Source organism: Miniopterus natalensis, chromosome 9, assembly GCF_054644295.1.
Source record: "Miniopterus natalensis isolate mMinNat1 chromosome 9, mMinNat1.hap1, whole genome shotgun sequence".
NCBI lineage: Eukaryota > Metazoa > Chordata > Mammalia > Chiroptera > Miniopteridae > Miniopterus > Miniopterus natalensis.
The window spans coordinates 60,510,400-60,533,895 of record NC_142089.1 but is presented as its reverse complement, the minus strand read 5'-3'; the positions used below and the strand labels follow the sequence as shown (position 1 = coordinate 60,533,895).

At 37.9% G+C, this 23,496-nt stretch overlaps 1 protein-coding gene across 3 annotated transcripts in view; it reads right to left on the bottom strand.

Moving 5' to 3' along the window:
* Nucleotides 1-23,496, bottom strand: part of DCDC2 (doublecortin domain containing 2) — a 131,636-nt gene that overhangs the window by 80,814 nt on the left and 27,326 nt on the right. For all 3 annotated transcript variants that reach the window (XM_087820021.1, XM_087820022.1, XM_016209834.2), the window contains exons 3-5: nt 5,734-5,810; nt 5,472-5,603; nt 579-725 (exon numbers count right to left, since the gene is read on the bottom strand). In XM_087820021.1, coding sequence (XP_087676147.1) covers nt 579-725; nt 5,472-5,603; nt 5,734-5,810 — 356 coding nt within the window. The remainder of the gene's footprint in view (nt 1-578; nt 726-5,471; nt 5,604-5,733; nt 5,811-23,496) is intronic.

Here is a 23,496-nt window from a genome sequence, read left to right as displayed (position 1 = left end):
TGGTCATGGAATATCTGTAAAAAGCAGCAGAAATTGATTCCCCGAGCCTGTGAGCAAGCCGAGGGGAGGGTCCCCGCATGTGCCAAGGGCCAGGGCCCTTAGTGCCTGCCTCTGTGGTTCAGCAGCTCGGCTGAAATGAGGCATCATTCACCAATATATGACATGTCATAGAGAAAAAAGGTTCACAGTACACCATGTGTAATTAAAACTGTAATTATAAAGTGTTGCATGTATTAATTATAAAGGCAGTCAACCTACTTACTTTGTTCAAGTGGAATTATAGTTTTTATATTTTACAGTTTTTTATATTTAGTATAAAATCATTAGTGAATAATTTTTTAAAAGTATATAGTAAAAAATATACTATATAGTTTTTCATAGAGTTCCCAAAATTACTGTGCAATAGCTCTAAGTCTCCAATCATGGCAAAAAAACACACAACAAAGATCAATGTATATCATGCTTTCCGGCCTAACTGATAAACAAGATTATATCAAAGATATAGTGGTCAGCAAAAGACTCAGCGCTATTTCAAGTGACAACCAAAATATGAGGAGTGAACGAAGATGAAAGCTTACCCGTAAGTCCTTCTCATTGCTGACTTGTCAAAAAGTAATTCACTGTAAGGCAATTTCTTAAACTTATCTCTGCCAACAGCCACATAGAACTGCCCATTTTCCAACTCTGTCCCGCTTTCAACCAGTTTTCCTTCTAAAGTATAAAGTCTGCCAAAATATGAATGCCAACAATTAAAATTTTAACAAGCATTGAAAGAACTGCTTAAAATTACAAAGTAAATAAAAACATTCTGTTCTTAATTTGGTTCATCTGTTACTACCCCAATTATTGAATTGCAAACGCCTCAAAGTCATTAGATTCAGCCAAATGCCAACGTTATAAGGCAGGCACAGTAGCTATCTAGCCGTACAGTTTTGCATCCCAGTGAACCTGACAATCTGACATGATATCCCCTGTGGCTGCCACATTAAGATTTTAGCGGGAAAGATTTAACTTGTACAGAATGCAGTGCCTTAAATAAAGCTCAGCTTCTGTTGAAGTTTGATTGTTCTATTTATACCTTGTAATTACTTTTAAAATTTATCTTCTTAATTTACTTGTCAGACTGATATGCCTCCTAAAGCATTATGTATACGAGCAGCCGTCAGTCAAAAGATTACATCCAGACACGCGAAACTGGGTCAGAACACAAGAGGTGAGAGGGCAGGAGGTGAAAGAACCCATTGCCAGTATTAATGATGCAGAACAGCATAACATTCCTGCTTCTTTCTTTCCTCTTATTTCCCTGCCTCCCCTCATCTTCCCAGAATGGATTTCACAAGAACCTCCCTTTACTGTAAAACTGCTGCTGCAAACTACAATTAATATGTTATTTATTAAAAGAACAGTGATAATTTTCTAGACCATTTACAGTGTCCAGAGAATTTCTTTAAAGAACAGGGGGAGAAAAACAGACTATCAGAAAACTACACAGAAAGACAATGCATATATTTGAAGGTTGTAAACAAAAGCAACTGGAAAGATTTCAAGATAACCATTCAAAAATTCTCAGACTTCTTTTATTACATAATAAAAGTTAGTGACATTTGCAGAGGAAATAAAAAGTCCATTGACCTGTCTGCTTGTTTACTGATTATGTAAATGGCCATATCCTATGGAGCCACAAAGTACAAAGGAAATAGCAACCAAAATCCCTAGAATGTGGTTGTGTTGAGTTAGTATAAGATGCCAAAGCCTCTGCTTTTATAACATTGTACTCCTTCGTCTCCCTACAAGTCTAAATGTCAAGCACTTCACTCAGAGTTCTGGTTTTGTCGCCTTGACCTAGACCAGGGGTTCAGAACATTGCTGACATTTTGGACCGAACTATTCTCTGTTGGAGAGATGGGGAGGCTGTCCTGCGAACTGTAGGGTAACAGCACCCCTGGCTTCTACCCACTAGATGGGAGTAGTCACTGCCCCATCCCCAGTCAGGACTACTAGAAATGTCTCTAGACACTGCCGAATGTCCTCGAGGGGCAAAACTGCCCCTGGTTGAGAAGCACTGGCTTAGACCCAGACATTCTCCTTCCATTTTCCTTCAAAAGAGGAAGATCTGAATCAGTAATTAACTTTTATAGCTAGAAATGAAAAAGCAGCATAGCTGTTGATCTGGAAACAGCCAAGATTTGATTGGTTTCCTCTGAAGGTGGGAAAAGGGTACTGAGTAAATCCTAGCCCATGATCTTAGCACTTCTTTACATGACTCTTGTTCACTTGCTTTCTTTCTTTGCTACAAACCACAAGAAACATAAGTAGGAAGTTGAACCAATTTTTATGGGATGTTATTAATATATGAATATACTGATGTGCAGGGTAGGATCCAACCCTAAGATATTTTAATGTTTCATTAAAGAAAAATAGGCACGTCCCAAGTGAACGGTAACCAAATCTCACCCATATCTGATGTATTAAGAATAAACTTTCTCGCCCTAGCTGGTTTGGCTCAGTGGACAGAGTGCTAGTGCTGGCCCTCGGACTGAAGAGTCTCAGGTTTGACTGCGGTTAAGGGCATGCACCTCGGTTGCAGGCTTGATCCCCAGCCCTGGTCAGGGTGCATGCGGGAGGAAGCCAACCAATGTCTCTCTCACATCGATATTTTTCTCTCTCTCTCCCTTCCACTCTCTGAAAAGCAATGGAAAAAACATCCTCGGGTGAGAATAAAAAAAAGAAAAGAATGAACTTTCTCTAAGTATTCAAGTGTTTAGGGGATATATCACTATACTTTCTTTTCTATATTTGTACTTGCATAAATTTTATTTCCATGTATAAATTTGTTCACATCAATATATGTACCAATAGGTGTATCTTGGGCATGTAATTGTGCGTATATATCTTTTTGTACTTTATATTTTTTATCTAGTGAGTTTATATTTACGTATATGTCAAAACACACACAACTATATGTAATAAAAATCCATATATAACAATTGAGATCTGCCTTCACTCCTGATCCCAAAATAAAATCCAGAAGGATCAAAGTTTTCACATGAAATTTAAAAGTACAAGATGAAAACATAGAAAAATATTTCTATGATATTAGAGTGAGAAAGACCTAAACTAGTCATAAAACTTAATGATCATTAAGAAAAGATTGAAAATTCAACTGCATCAAAATTCAACATGCCTGCATACAAAATGAAACATAAGGAGTATCAAAAATACAAACTGGAAATATATTCAAAACTCAAATGAGAAAGGGCCAATTTCCCTAATATGTAAAGAGTGCCTACAAATCAGTAAGATAAATATGTGGCAGTTAGAGAATTGCTTAGTAATTAAGAGCACAGGATCTGGAGCCACACTGCCCAGTAATTTGGTTGAATCCAGGCCTGCTAGCCACTATCTACATAATCTTGGGCAAGTAACTCCTCCCCTCCCCCCGTGTCTCATGTTTCATTGAAAGAGAATAATAACACTACTTACCTCATAGAATTGCTAAATTAAGTTAATAATGTAAAGCACTTGGAATAATGCACTGCACAAAAGAAATGCTCAACAGATGTCATCATTGTATATTAAATAAATAAAAATCAACAAAGTATTAATTTCACAACACAGATGAGAAATTAATTTCACACAACAGGCCCTCAAACACTTTCAGTGAGAGTGCAAGTAAGTACAAACTCTTTGGAAGACAGTTGGCAGTCTCTATCAAAATTTAAAATGCATTTACCACTATAATTCCACTTCTAGACTTTACTTTGCTGATAAACTCTACTTAGATGCAAAGGCATAAACATGTAATAGTGAAAGACTGGAAATGATCTAAGTTTCCATCAAGAATAGACTATTAAGATAGATTAGGGCACACTCATAAAATGGAATCTTTGTAGTCATTAAAAATAATAAGAAAGAGCTAATTGCGCTAACAAAGATCTCCAAGATATGTTGTTACAGTAAAAAAAATAAGGTATGTTTGCCCAGCTAGCGTGGCTCAGTGGTTGAGCATCAGCCAATGAACCAGGAGGTCACAGTTTGATTCTTGGTCAGGGCATTTGCCCGGGTTACAGGCTGGATTCCCAGTAGGGAGTGTGCAGGAGGCTGCCAATCAATGACTCTCTCTCATCATTGATGTGTGTGTGTTTTTTCTCTCTCTCTCTCCCCCTTCCTCTCTCTGAAATCAATAAAAACATATTAAAAAATAATAATAAGGTATGTTTATATATTTATTCATTTGTGTGTGTGTTCCCATTTGTGTTTTTAAAAAATAAAAGATTCATGGGCTTCTGTATGCATAGAACATTTCTGGAATAATGTAGAAAAGTGATGGAAAGAGGGACTTGGGAGCCTGAAGGGAAAGTAATAGTTTTTATTTATACCTTTTGTCCTGTTTGAAATATTTTTTACTACATGTGAAGTATTACTTTCAATTACATTTATATATTAAATATATATTTATATATACCTAATTATATTTAAAATTCAAATGGCTTTGAAACTATATATATATATTAATATGTGTGAATAAGTATACACATTAAACTGAAAGACATAATATACAATCATTTGAGAACTTATTTTATCATATGTGTCTATAGGAAGACATATAGAAATAAACACAGGCATAAAAACAGATCTTGAAAGCAAGAGTGTATTCTACCAGTGGCATATGTTAGACAGAGTGGGAGAAAGACAGGATTCAAGAACTACCAGAAAACTCTTAATTAGATTTCAAGCATTTGTGTATCACATATTATATATATTCTTAATATGTTCTGTACTTGTATATATTATTTGTAACCCTCCCACCTATAAAAAAAATAAGTGAGCCTTTATCAAGGAATAATTTCATAGGCTTCACAATTTAAAATCCATGATTTTAGTCTTCACTTAAATTTCAGAGCTTGAGAAAAAAGCTTCTGCTTTCTCAAGTCTAGGCAATCACACTTAATTGCCCTCTCTAACCTGCCTCTTCCTTAAACCCACTAAACCTGCCTCTTCCTTAAACCCACTAACGGCTCCTAGTGTCTGATGTTGTATGCTAGGCAAATAGACTGGACCATCAAAGAATCGTAATATCTCATGAATAAAAGGACAGTTAATTAAGAGCCAAGAAGCTAGCTCACTCAAGATAAGTTAACAAAAAGAATATTGCCTGTTTGCTCTAAACCAAAAGAATAAAAATAGTTAATATCTGTTGATGGGCTACTACGTGCCAAGAACTGTTTTAAGCTCCTTACGTGGATTATCTTACTCCTTAAAACAATCCTATAAGGTAAGTACTACTATACACCCATTTTACAGAAAAAGAAATTGAGGCATACAGAGCCTAATTAGTGAGCCAAAATTCAAATTGAGGACGAGCGACTTGAGAGCCTCCTGGGAGTATTTCCAGCAGCGACTTGAGAGCCTCCTGGGAGTATTTCCAGCAGCTCTGAAAACCATCCACTCCCAGGATTACCTTGACGTACCTGTGAACAGCCCCACTCCGCAGAGTTATCTTTTCCGTGACCATCTGCAGCACATGATCCCACTGATTCAAGGCTTTTCTGGGGATTAGGAGGCGAGAGGCTGGGCTGATGAGGTCTCCATTTGCAATCAAGCTAGACAAAGAGCAAAGCCGGTGAGCCACACCGTTTGAAAGAGCAATGCCATTAAAATCACAGGGCAAACCCCAAACCAAAAGGAACCACCAGCAGATTTCAACTTGAACTGTAAAGGTCACCCACTTACAAGATAGTACAGGGTTCCTGAAGAGGCTTTCTGAATCGAGCGGACACGTTGATCTTGCTGTGGATTACTGGTTTTACCTTTAAAAGCAAGAAGCACAAATCACTGAGCGTATGGGAGTTGTTTTGTTTTTCTCTGCTGAGGAACAACTGCAGGTTCCCAGGGATCTGGCAGAGGCCTGCTGTGCCTGTGTTAAAATCTTGCTTTTCCCCACGTCTATGAGCACGCTGGCTGGTGCTCCATCAGTGTTATGCGGCCTTGACAAAGCTCTCGAGAAAGATGTCTGCTCACGATCTATTCTAGGCCAACACAGAAACCGTTGGGCTGTTAGGAGAATTTCAAGGCCACTTTTTAAAGCAGTGCTTTCTGTAAAACAACAGTAAAATAATCCTATAAAATACTGGACTCTGGAGTCCCCCCTCCAGCCCACACATCCTGTCTTGTCCCCTCTCCTCACCCACCTTCGCTTCGCCTGCTCCCTGAATCGAGACCCCATGTGTTTGTCATCCCATCCTAGTCTCTTAAGACGAACTCCGTCACTTTTTCTCAGATTTGCCTCTTCCCCTACCCATCAGCTGCCCATGAACCAGTGCCCTCAATTCCTGAACTCCTTGCATCTGGGGGGGGGCTGGTCATCTGTCCATCTTCTTTGCCTCTAGAGTCCAGGCTGCTGTCAGCGGGAACCACATGGCACCACATGCCCCTGGTGCCCTCGCCTGTGACAAAGCTTTTGCATCAGCCAGACTTCCTCCACCTCCTGAGTCAAGCGCTCCTTACGCTTCCCACAGTGGGTGATCCAAGCCCCCGCCTCTCCCCTTAAACCCTGGAACCCCACTCCAGACACTCCCTCTCACCGATCATCTCCTTCCTAACCCAAGAGAAGAGGCTGACAGGCCGCAGCCTCTGAGCCTCCGAGGCCTGCCCCTCCCGCCTCAGCTCCACCTGCACCGCTTCTCAGCTTCCTGCCTGTCTCGGAAGGGCCTCCATCCCCCACCAGGCTACCTGCCATCTGGATACCGCCCTCTGCTGCCTCTGTTTGCCCCGTTAATTAGCTAGGCCCCTCCACCCCGCTCTGGCGTCAGCTTCTCCCTCGGCCCTTTGGCCCCGTCAAGCACTATCCCAGCCCTCTGTCCTCTCGCCCTTCGCAGTCCTTCCTCCTCCTGCCCCACCCTCTCTTCTGTCTTCTGTCACCCAATTTCCATCTCTGCCACTGAATGAACACACCCAACTCTTAAGCAGCACCTAAAAGAACCCCCAAGACCAGCCACTCCTACTCAGTCTCCTCGCCTCCCAACACTGCTTCCAGGCAGCCCCCTAGCGGGTACTGAGTGGCACGGGCCTGCTCCCCTCCGCTGCCAGCCCCACCCGCCTCCACCTGCCCGCCTTCGTTCACCGGCCCCTCTGCCTGCCATGCGGGGCCTCATTTCTGCACTCGCTGGGCCCAGCTCAGTTATCACTGGTCTTCCTCCATTCATTCTCCGTTAGCTTTCCGTCTCAAATTGTTACTGCTCCTAGAGTGTAGATGACAGCGCTTTTGTTTTTGGGGCGTTTTTATTCCTGACTTGAAACTTATAAACAAAGGGAACTGATTAATAAAAATAGCTAACATTTATTGTACTATATTTAAAGGAAAGCACTGTACTAAATAATTTACAGGAATTATGTATCATTTAATCATCAAAGGCATGCCCTGAAAAAATATTACTATTGATCCATTTTACAAATGAAGAAACTAGAGCTTGATTAATTTGTCTAAAATAACATAATAAGGGACTGAGTAGTTAGTGAACCCATATCTATGAATCTCTAACTATTGGTTATACACTTTAGTAGTTATTTTAGAGATCAAATATTAACCCTAAATAATTTATAGGACTCTCTCCTTTTCCAAAATATGCCATCCATTTTGAGAGGAACAAAGAGTGTGAATTTTTCTGCCTCTCCCTGGTGACTAAAAAAAATCCTTTCAATACTTGCTAGTTATATAATAAATGTTTGTTGAAATTTAATTAAAAGATACTCTGATCTAAGGCACATGGATCAATGAAATAAAAGAGAGTCCAAAAATAAACCTATATATATATATATATATATATATATATATATATATATATATGGTCAATTAATTTACAACAAGAGAGCTAAGAATATATGTACAATGGGAAAAGGACAGTCTTTCCATGCAAACTAAACAGCCATATGCTAAAGAATGAAACTGGACCCCTATCTTACACCATACACAAAAATCAACTCAAAACAGATGAAAGACTTAAAAAAGACCTAAAACCGTAACTCCTAAAAGAAAACCGGGAGTAAGCCCCTTAACAAGAGATAACAAGTGTTGGTAAAGATGGGGAGACAAGTAAACCCTTGTGCACTGTTGGTAGAAATGTAAACTGGTTCAGCCACTATGGAGGTTCCTTAAAAAGTTAAAAATAGAATTACCAAATGACCCAGGAATCCCACTTCTGGGTATTTAATCAAAGGAAATGAAAACAGGATATTTGAAGAGATATGTGCACCTCCCTGTCCACTGCAGCATTATTTACAATAGCCAAGACACAAACAATCTGTCTGTTGATGAAAAATGGATTAAAATGTGATCTCTCTCTCTCTCTCTCTCTCTCTCTCTCTCTCTCTCTCTCTCTCTCACACACACACACACACACACACACACACAGGAATATTATTCAGCCAGGGGGAAGAAGGAAACCCTGCCACTTGTGACAACATGGTGGACCTTGAGGGCATCACGCTATATGAAATAAGCAGGACAAAGAAAGACAAACACTGCATGATACCTCTTATATGCAGAATCTTAAAAGAAGGAAGTCAAACTCATAGAAACGGAGAGTAGAAAAGAGGCTGTCAAGGGGTGGGGAGGGTGGGGAAATGGTGAGAGTAAAACAACACAAACGTTCAGCCATAACATGGTAAGGTCTGAGGATTCAATGTACAACAGGGAAGAAAAAAGATACTCCAATACTGAATAAAATCTATTTAAATCAATCATAATAATTTTACATTTTAAACCCAGAGATTCTTGGACCTAAACTAACATTTACAGTGGTGTTGACATTTTTAAAAAAGATGTTTGGCAGCTAATGCAGGCGCCTAAAAGAAATTCAAATGGTAAAGTGGGGCAGATGGTGCAAAGCAAGTGTCCTTCCTACTCCTGCTTCCCAACCACCAAGATGCAACCAGAGTTAGCAATATTCCTTCATAGTCTCTACATACATAAGCATATTATCTCTTGTACATATAATTTTTAAACACAAGTGATATTCTGCTATACCCCGACTTCTGCACCTTTCTTCTTTCATGTAACAGTTTATCATGGAGACTGTTCCACACTGGTACTTGGGGGAAGGGTTGCTTCATTCTTTGTAAGAGCTGTGTACATCCCACTCTGTGAGCATGCCCTCCTTTATTTAACCTGTCCCTTAATGATGATCTCCAAATATTTCAAACTTTGCTTCCAAACTTTTGTTACTGAAAATAATGCCATGATGTGTTTCCTTGTACATACTTATTTGCACAAATATGTAAGTGTATCTGTAGAATGAACTATTAAAATTGAGAACCTGCTGAATAAATGATAAGCAATATCTGTTTAATGGAATTTCTTGCAGGCTTACTCCTGATGGATCTCAAGAGTCCCTTGATTTATTTAGTTCATACTATAGCATAAGAAAATAAATCCATTTACAAGGAATGCTGTTATGAGGCCAGGTGTGGTTTGCAGTGCTTTTAGGTGACTATAAGTGCCTTTCCCATCAATCAGATTGCTTTCTTGTAAGGCTCAGCTTGTTTAACTGCAAATAAGTCTTCACCTGTGTGAAGGACAGTCTTTCCTCGTTGCCTGTGTTAACAGCGTCTTCCTCTTGGGATCCTCCACACTTTTTAAATATAGCTATGCTGCCCCCCTGATCTCTTGACTTAAAGCTGCTGCCACATGTCTGGTTCTCTGTTGCCTTTTCCTGCCTTATTATTTTTTCCATAACACCATCCTCTGACAGATAGTACATTTTATTTAGTTAGTTTTTATTTTCTTGTCCCTATTGTTACTTTTTAGTTACTCTCAATATTAACTAGTTAATGTACTGAGCACACACTTCACACCCAGTTGTTAATTTTTCAAAACTCTGGCCTACCAACCTTGACTATTTAATACCTGGCTGGATTGCTGAATTCAAGACAACGATGAGGAAGTTATATAAACAAATAACTTTAAAACTTTTGTTGAGTTGGCTAAAATATGCTACTTTTCTTTAGGGCGTACATATTTATAATATACAGAATTTCATAAATACACATGATTTTAAAAATAATTATATAACTTTATTCTGAGTCTATAAGTTGTTGCTTGAATGAAAGCAAACCATCTGCTTGAACAAGTTGTTTCCCTCATTCAGCATAACAAAGATATTTCCCAAATGCTCATGATTAAACAACTGAATTGAAGATTAATTTTAAATATATAATTCTGTGAGTAAAAAAACTGAATTAATCTGTTTTCAGATACACTAATAAAAGAATCTTAAGAAACATTCCAAGTAATACATCTGGATTGAAAAAATAAATGCAAGACCACTGTATCAAAGAACTGAAACTTTTTGGAATGTAATACCATTTTTTCATTAAAATGCATTTTTCTACTTGGCATTTTAAATAATAACTTAAATAATAAAAAATTAAGTTAAATCTACTACATATAAGGGAGCTTTTCCAGAGCCCTTATCAGGGATGAAGAATTGGTCACTTGGTGCTAAGCTAGAGATATCATGGCTTTAGGTAATGAAAAACACAATAAACTAGGAAATGTGTTTTAAATTTATAAATTTTCTTAGTAACCCACATATTTTCCCTTGCCTTTTGAAAATAAATAGTATTTGAAATGTGAGAATAATGTTAAGTGTCGACACACCTAGTTACAGAGGGATAGGCACGTAGGGCTGGACCACGAGGTACTCCCACTCAGACCGTGCTGCACTTGAACGGTTCCCATTGGTGAGCAGGTTGACCAGTGTTAGTTGTGCAGTCTGTGACCGTGAAACTATATCGATGCAAAACTCAAACTCTGGACCCAGCAGAGCTAATACTCTTATTTGGTTTTGTCAGTTGGTGAGGGACTCACCACCAACCAAAAGCAGGAAATGCTTATAGCTGACTTCTGCCTTGAGCCTGTAGTGGGCCAACATTATCTTAGAAAGCCCAGTTTATATGAATGAGAAGTAGGTTAGCCTGGTGAACCAAAGAAAGAGGTCATTCCTTGAGTAAAACAGACAGACAGATAAATGATATATAGATATAGATAGATAGATGATAGATAGATAGATAGATAGATAGATAGATAGATAGATAGATAGATAGATAGATAGATAGATAGATAGATGATAGATGATAGATAGATAGATAGATAGATAGATAGATAGATAGATAGATAGATAGATGATAGATAGATGATAGATAGATAGATAGATGATAGATTGATAGATAGATGATAGATGATAGATAGATAGATAGATAGATGATAGATGATAGATAGATAGATAGATAGATAGATAGATAGATAGATAGATAGATAGATAGATGATAGATAGATAGATAGATAGATAGATAGATAGATAGATAGATAGATAGATAGATAGATGATAGATAGATAGATGATAGATAGATAGATAGATAGATAGATAGATAGATAGATAGATAGATAGATAGATGATAGATAGATAGATAGGCAGGCTGACTAAATATTTGGCTAACACGTTTCTTGGAAATATTTCCAAAGTCAAAGGTGGCAAAAGTGACTTACCTGTGTTCACTCCACTAGAATGGGATAAACCAGGACTCTAGTGCAGATCTTTGTCAACAAATCACATGTATTTTCCAATATATCACTCTGTCTCTTGTATTTTATTTAGACTGTGTGCATGTCACAAATGGTCATTCCAAAAACAAAAAAACCCCCACTAATGCTTCATCTAAAACTGATTAATATAAGTATGTAATTTACATTAATTCACAAATTCCACATGATACATAGCAGGACATCACAGCAGCTGGATAAAATTCAAAATAAAACCTGCATGACTAAAAAATATGAATCTATTTGCCCCGGCCAGGCGGCTCAGTTGTTTGGAGCGTCATTCTGTGCACCAAAAGGGTGCCGGTTCGATTCCTGGTCAGGGCACATACCTAGGCTGCAGGTTCCCTCCCCAGCAGGGGTGTGTACGAGGCAACTGATCGATGTTTCTCTCACATCTGTTTCTCTCTCTCTCCCCCCTCCCCCGCTCTTTCAAATCAATAAAAAAAAATCTTCAGGTGAGAATTTAAAAAAAGAATCTATTTGTTATTTTAAAAAAACACACACTAAATGAAACTAAAATTGTTGCTGTAAAAAATATATATTTGAAATAATATGATCAAAACCTACACACTAGGTAACTGACTAAAGGTCTAAAATTCTAAATTCCAGGACTAATTGCCAACTCAATGCTTCACACTTCATTTTCTTGATCTGTAAAAATAGGGATAATCTTCCTAAACTAGCCCAAAGGAATGCTCCGTGAACTAATTAATGAAGTAGCAATACAACCCTCTGGGGCTGTTAGGCTGCATGCTTCAGAGGCTCCATCTGCCTCAAACCTCAGCACTCACCATCTCCAGAAACCCTAAGCCAAGCAAATGAAGCTCGGTCTAAGGACCTGAGCTATCACAAAAGCCTAGTGACCGCTGACCTCTTGTAAGAACTCAATACGATTTAAAATCTCAAATCTAAGTCATATATAAAAACTCACTTTTAAATAATCTATCAGGATTTTGTGACTATCCATAAGACAGACTTAAATATTAAGGAAAAAGTTAAGTATTAAAGTTATTTATTTGCAAAATATAGGTCAATCGACACAAAGACACTTTGACTGTGTGTTCCTTATTCTATGGGTTTAAGAAAAAGTGAGTTCTCAAAATGGCAATCTTTGAGGAAACTTTGTTACTATTTTAAAAAGACAGCACACAGCATCGAAAAGAACAAAGTTCTTTATTAAATATATGATCAATTTCCACCACTTTTTGATAAGTAAAAAGAAAAGGGATAACAATTTTAAAAGACAAGAATAAGAAAATAACTTACCCTAGAAGCAATATAACGTATACACGAGCAAACTATAGATTCTAAAGAGCTTCCTTAATTAACCACCCATGTTTTTTCAACATTACTATTTTTTTATATGGAAGAAAGAAGGCTAAACTGCCTGGTGCATGGTGATGGTATGATCCACCAGGCTGGGCACGTCCTGTGTTGATGGTATGTGTCATAACTGATAATCGGAAAGTGCCTCTATCAGAGGACGTTTTGTGCTGGGAACATCCCCTAGACTTCGTGGAATGAAACCATTCATCATGAAGATACTCTAGATGTGTGGACTAAAAGAGAAACTTAAAAAGAAAAACCTATATAGCAAGAAGTGAGGACAGTAACCAAACTTTTCCGAAGGAGAGTTGACTCTTCCTCTCCTTGGATTTCTACTGATGTTGTTACATCAAATCTTAATAATTATGAGTTTTGGCATACCCTAATCTGTTGCTTGATACAGAACAAATACAAAAAGAATCACTCCTAGTTGCACTACAGTCAAACTGCAATCAGAGAAAATATACACATTTAATTCAGAGAACTAACAATAAGAATTATGACTGGCTTCTCTTAAAAACAATGTAAGCCAGAAAAAAATGTAAACTTGGAATTTTATACCTTGAGAAAATATCTTTCCAAATGGGAGGTAAAATAAAAACATTTTCTCAGAGAATGTTATTAGCAAACCCACACTAGCAAAAAATCATGAAGAAAGCTCTTCAAACTGAAGGGAAGTAATATAAAATGAATATCTGGATCTGTACAAATTAATGAAAGGTATTGAAAGAAAATATGTGAGTAATTTTAAAGACTTAAATTCTTTTAATCTTAAGGAAAGATTATTTTAAAGCAAAAAGAATAGTAATGACTCATGAAGTTTATAACATGTAGAAGCAAAATATTTAATAAGAATGCAAAGGTTCATACAGTGAAGATAAATGAAGTACTGTAGTAAAGTTCTTCCTCTTCCTCATTCATGAACTGGTAAAATATTTGAAGGCAAACTAAAATAAGTTAAGGACGCATGCTGTAAACTCTAGAGTAATCACTGAAAAAACAACAACACGAAGAGGCAAAGCTAAGAAGCCAATAGAAAGATAAAATGGAATAATTTTTAAAAACATTCTATGGATATAAAGAAGGCAGGAAAAAAAAGAAAAACCCAAATGTTAGATGGAACAAACAATAATATGGTAGACTCAAAACAAATCATGCCACTAATTAGTAAATGTAAATAAATTAAAAACTTCAATTAAAGGACAGAGATGGTCAGATTGAATAAAGAAACAAAATCTAATTATATACTGTTTACAAGAGACACATTTTAATGTAAGGACAGGAGTAGATTGAAAGTGAAAGGGTGGAAAATATTCCATGAAATATTAATCAAGGAAGTCCAGATTTTCTGATCAGTGCAAGATTATAAGAGATACGTAATGCCCATCTGTTCTATTAATTTTCATAACAGATTTATAATAAAGTTTTTTTAAAAAAAAACAACAAATGCATATTTTAAACTTGGATATTTCTTACAAAATATATCTTATACAATATCTGACATACTAAAATATATTTTTCTAGTATTATGCTCTTTTAGACTAAGAAAATTAAGCTCAAGAAATATCGTTAATCTGGAACAGTACAGCTACCAGATGTTTTGGACATATGATCTTCTATGATATGGAAGAAAAAAAACAAAGAAAGAATATAACTAGAAACTCCATTACAGTTCGGCAATATGTTGTCTGAACCCCATCCTTCTGTGACCAGTCTCGGTTTCCTATACTAAGGACTCCTCTTCTGCCCAAGCCTAAATGTTGGTGCTTCACCCACTGGTTCCATGCTTTCCCTCTTCTTTTTGTAACTCAATCTCTCTCCCTGGTCAAATTTATCCAACCCAGTGTTATTTATTATCAACATCTTTTTGCTAATAATGATCTATCTTTAGCCAACTCTTTCTCCTGATTACCATCAAGTCTCTATCTTTAGTCCAGATCTTTCTCCTGACACCAAACTTGTATAACCAATTGGATATGTCTAATTCGTTACAACTGTTAAAAGACAGTTAAGACAAAGATTTATAAAATCTTTTGTATCTAATCAATCATCAATTCTGCAGAGTCACTATAATATGAGAAATTTTTTTGCATTACTGAATTTGCATAAATCTCCTGGACTTTTTAAAGTACTTGGAAAAAAAAAATCTAACACAAGTTACATCATTACTCTTACATCCAGAAAATGATGAAGTCCAATAGCTTCTCCCTCCTCAAAATTGCTTCATCTGTCTCTTCCTCTACACACCCCATGGCCCAGGTCAAGGTCCTCATAAATCCTGACAAGAGCTACATCCAGCATGGTCTAACCAGTATTTCTACCTGCCAACATCTTTCCTCTTTCATCTACTTCTGAATTAGCCTTCCTGAAGCACAGATGAAAACATGTAACTTCTCTAAAGTCAAGATGTCTTAGAACTGAATATTTGAGATGTTTCAGTTGAGGCCATCCTACCATAATCCGACCTCATTTCTGACAATTCTACCCTGACTCTTCACTCAGTGGGATATAACTATTTCCTGAAATTCCATACCACTGTCTGAATATCTCATGCAACATTTTTCATAGGTATAACATATTTCCCTGATATTATCAATATCTTGTGGTCCATCTCTCTTTTTTGTAATTTTAGTAAAGAGCCTCATCTATAACTCAAAGACCCAATCATGGTGCTTTAAACATAGAATTCACTCAGTAAATACTTTAATTAAACAAAACTTGAACCAGTATTTTTGAACATATACCATGCCCAGAACTGTATCAAATGCTTTCCATATGTTACCTTGACTTTCATAAGATCTTTATAGGAGCTATTTTCAAATAAGTTTATAATTATAAAACACATCAGAATTTATAAAATGTTTTCACTTATAGTGACATTTGTTCACCAAAATGCATTATGAGGTATTATTCCAGCTGTATATATAGGAAAAGATGAGCCTCTCTACCCTTTAGGGCACACAATAAGCAAAGAAGCACTTCTTCCGATTCCCAGTCCAGGGTTCATTCCTACTGTTAATGTTGCTCAAGACAGAAACTGGCCACTAGAAGAAGTAGTAGACACATATTTGCATCCACTTCAATAAGATATTTCTTGAATTATACATCAATGAAGACATACAAACATTTACATATTGGCACATCCAGACTGCCCACTTATTCAGTGGTCTCATTATCTTTTCAAGACCACTCAAGTTTCTCTCCCCTTGGCTAGTACCTGTCAAATATTCTTTACATGATTATATCAACGTAATTTATGGAACCCTAATTGAATGAAAATTGAAATCCTTCAAACCCCCAAACTCCTAAAAATTCCACATAGGCATGGTGGCAAAGTCAGTCCAGCCACTTAAGTATTTTAGAGAGAATATTTTCATCAGTATTGTTATATAATAAAAAAGTCCAAGCATTCAAACTTGACTAAGAACCTAGTTATAAAAGATGTGTCTAATTATAATGAACAAGCTGTTCAGAACATTCCCAGGAGGGTCCAATTAGTTTCTCTGAGCTGATGAAACTACTCATCTGTCCTTGGGCCCCTGTAGGTCCCCATGTTTGCTGTACCCAGTCCAGGGCCTGATTCCCCAAGGAAGGTTAGTATTCACCTGCAGGGTGTGGATTTTCATCTTATTTGGAGGGTTATCTTTCTGCCAATAATGGCTACACTAGCATCAGCCTGCAGATGTGTGTGTTTTGAACTGCTCTCTAAATTGAAACAGGCAAACAATTCAAAACAAATTTTGAATGTAGGTTCAACAAGTGTAACAGATGTACCACTCAGGTAGGGGATAACGACAGAGGAGGCTGTGCGTGTAGGGATGGAGGGGTACATGGGAAATTGGCACCTTCCTCTCAATTTTGCTGTGAACCTAAAATTGTTCCAAAAAAATAGCATCTACTGAAAAGAGTGACCCCAAAAAATAAGATACCCATGATAAGTAATATCTTTCTTGAAAATTCTTAAGTATAAGCATATATTTAAATAAAAAGTCCACACTGCCAAATCATTTTCTCTTAAAAAAAAACACACACATCTATTTTCATCAATTTTGAACCATCGAATTGATTTTCCAGCTGATACCACATATTTTTAAACTACTGGCATTCTGGTTTAATTTTCTCTTTACTGTACTTTGTGCACTACTTTTAAAAATCAGATAATCCTAAGCATTCTGAATATGTAATATTAAACCTCACACTTATTAACTTTATTCTAAAGCAATTATTGACAATGGTCGCTTTATCTTATAGAAAAACTGAACAGGACTTGAGTCACTTTTAAGGCATTCATAAGTTAAGCCTGCAGGAGTTTCCGTAATGCTATAACTAAGAGAATATGACCCCCATTAAGTTAAAAAATAACCCATTAACCCAGGAGAATTCTTAGGAGAAATTACAGGAACTACCACTAACCAAGCATTAAAAAAATAATCTTTTCATTGTCTCTTTTCTTTTGTATTCCTTCTTAACTCATTAGCGATGCCTACTTTTCACCATTGTCATTTGTGTTTGTTTTGTTTTCCCAAACAGGATTTGGGTTACCAAACCAAAGTAGGCAAAGGAATGTAAAATTCCCACCGAAAACGCAGAGCAGCAGGAAGTGTATACATAACAGCGCAAGATGAAAGCTGGCAGTGCGGGCTCTGCAGGGGCCGTCCCTGTGGGTGGAATGCAGCTCCCCCTGCATTTAAATAAGTCATTTAGTCCCCAGGACTCCCACTGAGAATGTGCCAACTGTACAACATCTACATTCAGTCCTTCGTAAATGCTGAGAGCACTATTAACCCAGCCACTGATAGCAAGGGAAGTGCCACTGCCATTTTTAGCAACTATTAGTTTTCTCCCTCATTGCGCTGGCTCTGTGCCCATGCTGAGGGCTCAGTACTGAACAGGGCAGGCAGGGGCTCCACTCTCACTGAGCTTACCTGTGGGGTGGAACGCGGGAGTGAGAGACAGGAAAGGAGATCGAACAAAGGCGGACAGGAAAATAAGAGGTGAACCAAAAGAGTGCAATGTTCCAGAAGCTAAGAGAGAAGGATCAGCTCGCGGAAGACAGATTAAGGCGAGGACAGGAAAACGTCCACTGAGTTGGTCAACACAGACACCCCTGGAGAGCTTGGCAAGAGCGTTATGAGAGGAATGCAGGGGCAGAACCCTACTGAAGTGAGTTAAGGGACTTGAAATGGAAGTAAGGAAGTGGAGAGGACTCTTTCTGCTCAGCATTATTAATCTCTGTAGGAAACACAGAATAGGTTTAGGATAAGCTTCTTACCATATATATGTAAAAGCCAGGACACGTAGGAAGCATTTAGAACAGGGAGAAAGGATTTCCAGCCTCCCTGGGAGCGAAGAAGCAGCTAAACTCAAGAAGCTACGCAAGGGCAGAACTTTGAGGTCTCACAATTACAAGTGTCACATGTATGGGGTCATAAATGAGGAGCGAGTTGAACCCAACCAGTAGAGGACTCACGTGCAACTTTGTTGACCAGGAGGAGCAAAGGGTTGTTTGGCTGGGAAACGGAGATGGAAGAAGGAGCCCATGGAAAGCAAATCAGCACATCTACACCAAGGGAGCAAGCTGGACATCCAATATAACAAGTACCCTGGAAAATTCCCACTAAATTACTATCCTAATCTTCTGTTTCCAAAGAGATTGCTTGAACCATTCTTAACAAGCAAGAGAAACACATGCCAAATTACTGCCAAATGCTTTAAGAAAATCTAAACTTCTACATATTCTTGAGAATAATCAAAAAACATTCCTCCAATGCAGAAAATTTGGGGTAAAACTACATTATTGATAACATTTTAAATTAATATAATAGTTTTTCAAAACTTTGTGGAATTATGTGCCTGCAAGCATAAAATGTGCTACGTATGCCCACTAGAATATGACATAGCAAAAACAAGGGAAATTATCTAAATATAATTGTATTAAGTAATTTACAATATCAATTCAATAAAACAGTATACATTACTATCAAAAATGATGACAAAGACTACATAAATGTAAAAAATATAAGTAACAATATAAGTGAAATATAGTGAAAAAGCTTTATATAAAATATGTATTGTATAATAACTGTGTATATGTATAGATACATATATGCACAAATTTGACTAAATAAAAAATTTCAACATACATATATATAAATAGATATATATGGAGAAAACCTGGAAAAAAATTTACAAAAGTGAAAGCTAACTGTTTGAATGATTTACTTAGGAACAATATAGGTTTTTTTTATAATTAATTTTAAATATATAATTAAAAAAATTAAATTTAGCAAGACGGTACATGTGTGTCAGTAGACAAGACAGTGGAACAGACTAGAAAGCCCAGAAACAGACCAAAGTAAGTACACTGGCAATTTAGTATATGATAAAGTTGGCATCTCAAATCACTGGGGCAAAAATGGGCTTTTAATAAATGATGCCGAGATGGATGGCTAGCCAAGATATCTTTGGAAAAAGATTAAGATTAGATCTAGATCTCACACCATAAACAGGAGCAAACTCCAAATGGAACAGGATATGAAAGTGAAAAACCAAACCCTACAGTACCAAAAGGAAATAAGTGAATTCCTCTTTAACACAGATATAGACTCCAATAAAAACTTATGAATTTGACTACATAAAAATAAAATATTATTTTGCATAACCAAAAACACCATAAGCAAAGTCAAAACACAACAAACTAGGAGAAAATGTTTGCAACATATACCACCGACAACTAGTAGCCCTAATACATAAATTCATTCGAATTTAAAAACTGAATGACAATGGACTGAAAACCTGAAGAAAAGACAGGAAATTCACCAAAAAAAAAGGTTGACGCTTGAACATACGAAAATGTTCAAACTTCTAATTAGAGAAATGCAATCACAGCAACACCGAGATACCATTTCTCACCTATCAGATCACACAAGAATTAAAAAGCATGACAACACATTTTGTTTTCTAGGCTGTGGAGACAGGCGCACTCACACAGTGATGATGGGAATGCAAACGGTACAAGGCTCCAGAGGGGAACTGGACACTATCTAACAAGACTACATATTCCCTTTATCTTTTCACCCAGCAATGTCACTTCTCTGAGAATCTATTCTGAACGCACACCTCTAAGAATACAAAAATACTTATGTACAAGGCACTTACGTACACTGCGGTATTATCTGTAACTGTAAAATATTAGAAACCTAAACACTCACAGTAAAAGAATGGCTGAGAAAAGGGCTCTGAGATTACAATGAAAAATGAGACTCTTGTGCAGCAACATGGAGAGATTTCCAGGACATGATACTAAGCGAAAGATAACAAAGTGACAGAGAATATCTGTAGTGCGGACCCTTCCTGTAGGAAAGAAATAAAAAATACACACGTGAGTGTGTGCAGAAGCTCGGATAAGCAGCAGAAGGATAAGCCAGAGCCCAGGGGACGGTTTCTCACAGGGAAGGGGCGGGAGCCGGCTGTGAAGGAGGCGGGGCTGCCCGGCCGGGCGTGGCTCAGAGGCTGAGTGTCCACCTAGGATCCAGGAGATCGGGGTTCGATTCCCGGTCAAAGCACATGCCCAGGTTGGGCAGGAGGCAGCCGATCAATGACTCTCTCATCATTGATGTTTCTATCTCTTTCTCTCTCTCTTTTCCTCTCTCTGAAGTCAATAAAGATATACTTTAAAAAAGAAAAGAAAAGGTGGGGCTGGAGAGAGATGCGGGACGCCCGTTTCCGCGGGCCTTCGTGTACAGCTTATGACGTTTAGGACCAGGGCAAATAATTAAAATCACCCATGATGTGTGTGTGTCAGGGGGTGGGGGGCTCGAAACAGAACATGAACAGTAACCAATAAACCGAACTGTGTTACAGATAAATACACAACCACACTATGGATGAGGGAGGAAAGTGGTAAGCTGCGCCACTGGGCAAGGTGGTACTTCCACTGAAGGGTACAGGCGAAGAGAACCATGCGCCAGTTACTCTGCTTAACGAGATGTTTCTCCTAGCAGCACGGGTTAGCCATTCAACAACTGTTTTGTGTATACATTAAAGTTGATCAAATACATACATTGTGGGTGAGGAGAATGAGGCTTTTCACTCTCAGAAAATAAGTTACAAATAGGGAATAGGAGGCCAGGACGTACCCAGTCATGCTGGTGTGGAGTTGGAGCTATCAGTACGGGCTCGGTTTTAAATGTACATTTGCATGTGTTCACAGGTGGATAGATACACAAATAAACGTAGAAGTGCGTATTTGCATACATACACATATTTGCTAGCCCTGTCTGCTAAGAGGGCTTAAAAGCAATGACTTCTCAGTAGCAAGGAGCAGACCTAATGCCCAGATGTTGGTTTCTAAATACCATTCTCCAATAAACAGAGCTCAGTTTCTTTGGAGAAACGATGGATTCCCAAGGAGGAAAAATAGAAAATGAGCCTGGGACATTCTGTGGTGCTAGAAAGTAATGAAGTGCTTAAAAAATGGCAGGGCCACGTGAACTATGCCAAATGGTGCTGTTAGGTCCTCTAGTTGAGGAACACTTGCTGCTAATCTTGAAAATGCGTCTGTGCTGGGCCGCATCTGCTTGGCTATACAAAGGAGTAGGATTTCTTTCCGTCTTTGCAGTCTCTTAGGGGATCGGCTGGGACGTGCCTCACATTCTGGCTTACCCCTTATTTGATAATAAAAGTGATTGCTTCCTTTATTCGATAATAGAAGTGCTTTCTTTCCCTACTACCTTTGTGGAGAGGATTTCTGGATTGAGGGAAGATTTTGTTTTTAATTACAGTTCCTCAACGGTACCCTCTGATAAGATGGACTATGCAGGACACAACATCATTTTCCTGTATTCTGGACAAAAAATACACCTCAACCCAACCTCAAGAAAACATCAGACAAACCCATATTGAAGGATATTCTACAAAACAACTGACCTTCAAAGTTCCCAAGGTCATGAAAACTGGGAAACAGTAACATAAACAGAAACTAAGGCAACATGACAACTAAATGCAGTGTGAGGACTGGATTGGATCCTGGATCAGAAAAAAGACACTAGTGGTGAAATTTGAGAACATTCTATAAATTAGGTGATTGTATCAATTTTAATTTCCTGCTTTCAATGACTATGCTATGGTTATATCTGATGTTAACAGAGGAAGCTGGGTGAAGTAAGATACATAAGCAATTCTCTCTACTATCTGACACTTTCATCTCAAATTATTTCAAAATAAAAAGTTAAACAAATGTAATGTTTGTCATGAACCAATCATATAACTTAACATCTGATACATAGAAGGCCTCCCTTGTCCTGTCTTCACCTCCCTCACCGTTTTCTCCCAGTAATGAGCCACAACCAACTCTGCACTTAAACTGTAATTAAAAAATACCTCCTGAGACACCCAACAATAGTTTTCATTCCCAACTAGAATAAATTTAAACACTTCTGTCATGTGATTGCATTTGGCTTTGGGTTTAATTTCAAAGAAACTTGAACCTCTATTGCTTTGTGAAGCCAAGAGACAGGTTGAAAAGAACAACAACAAGAGAGTCAGGTTAAATTTGAAGCCAAATCATTTCTTGAGTCACTAAAACAGAGAAGAAAGCAGTTATCTCCTGAAGATCAGTCATGGGTTTAGTTAGTAATATGCAGAAGGAGGGGGCGTCTTTTTTCACATACCAGGCTTACCAGCTCAGAACAATGAGAAACAATGGTTTGTTGTTAACCAGTGAACCCTAGCTTAATTGGAAAAATATTTGCATTTCCTTAGGGTACAACTAGGTCAAAAGCATCTCACCTCCACATCAAAACTGCACTATCCAGGAGGTCAAAGCACACGATGTAGACAAAGGGGAATGTTCAAGGTTCAGTGAGGTTTTCTTCCTTAATTAAAAGCATAAGGAAACCTTAAAAAGTAAGTTCAAGACTACCTATGGCATAGTGACCTTCCTTGTGCAATCAGCCCACTGTGAGCTTATCTCCAGCTTGTCCCCAATGAAATACATTCACCTGAGGACACAGAATGAAGGAGTGTGCAGCTCTTTTAAGGAAAATGCATAAAGAAGTTAAATCTGTTTTTGATCCATTAAGACCTAAGAGCTGGAAAAAAACAAGTTTGATACCGAGTGTCTCACTTATAATCGTTAGCAAAAACATAAAAGTTTGTTTCTTCTTTTTGTCCCATCTTTTTCATATGTTGCTTCCTTTTCTATCTGGATTGCTTGGGTGAATATGATTCATTAAAGAGCCTTGACACTTTGGTATCTAAAATCTTTCAACAAAATCAAAGATGACGCAAGAGAGAAAAGAAAGGATTTCACATCAAATGCAATTAAGTAAGGCCAAGTTCATTTTACTCCCAATCTGCCTGTTGCAGGGAAAGCGCTGGAATCGGAAGGTCTCTGAAGTGAACCTTGCTTCTTGGAATAATCCCAAACGAGAATCTCCAGAGCCACCAAGTCTAAATTCAAATACTCCATCCAAGAGTGAGGGAGCAAGACCCTGATGATTTGCAGACCCAGGGGGCTGATCCAGCTCACACCCCCTGGGGCTGGCCAAGGGCCAGGAAGACCCTCTACT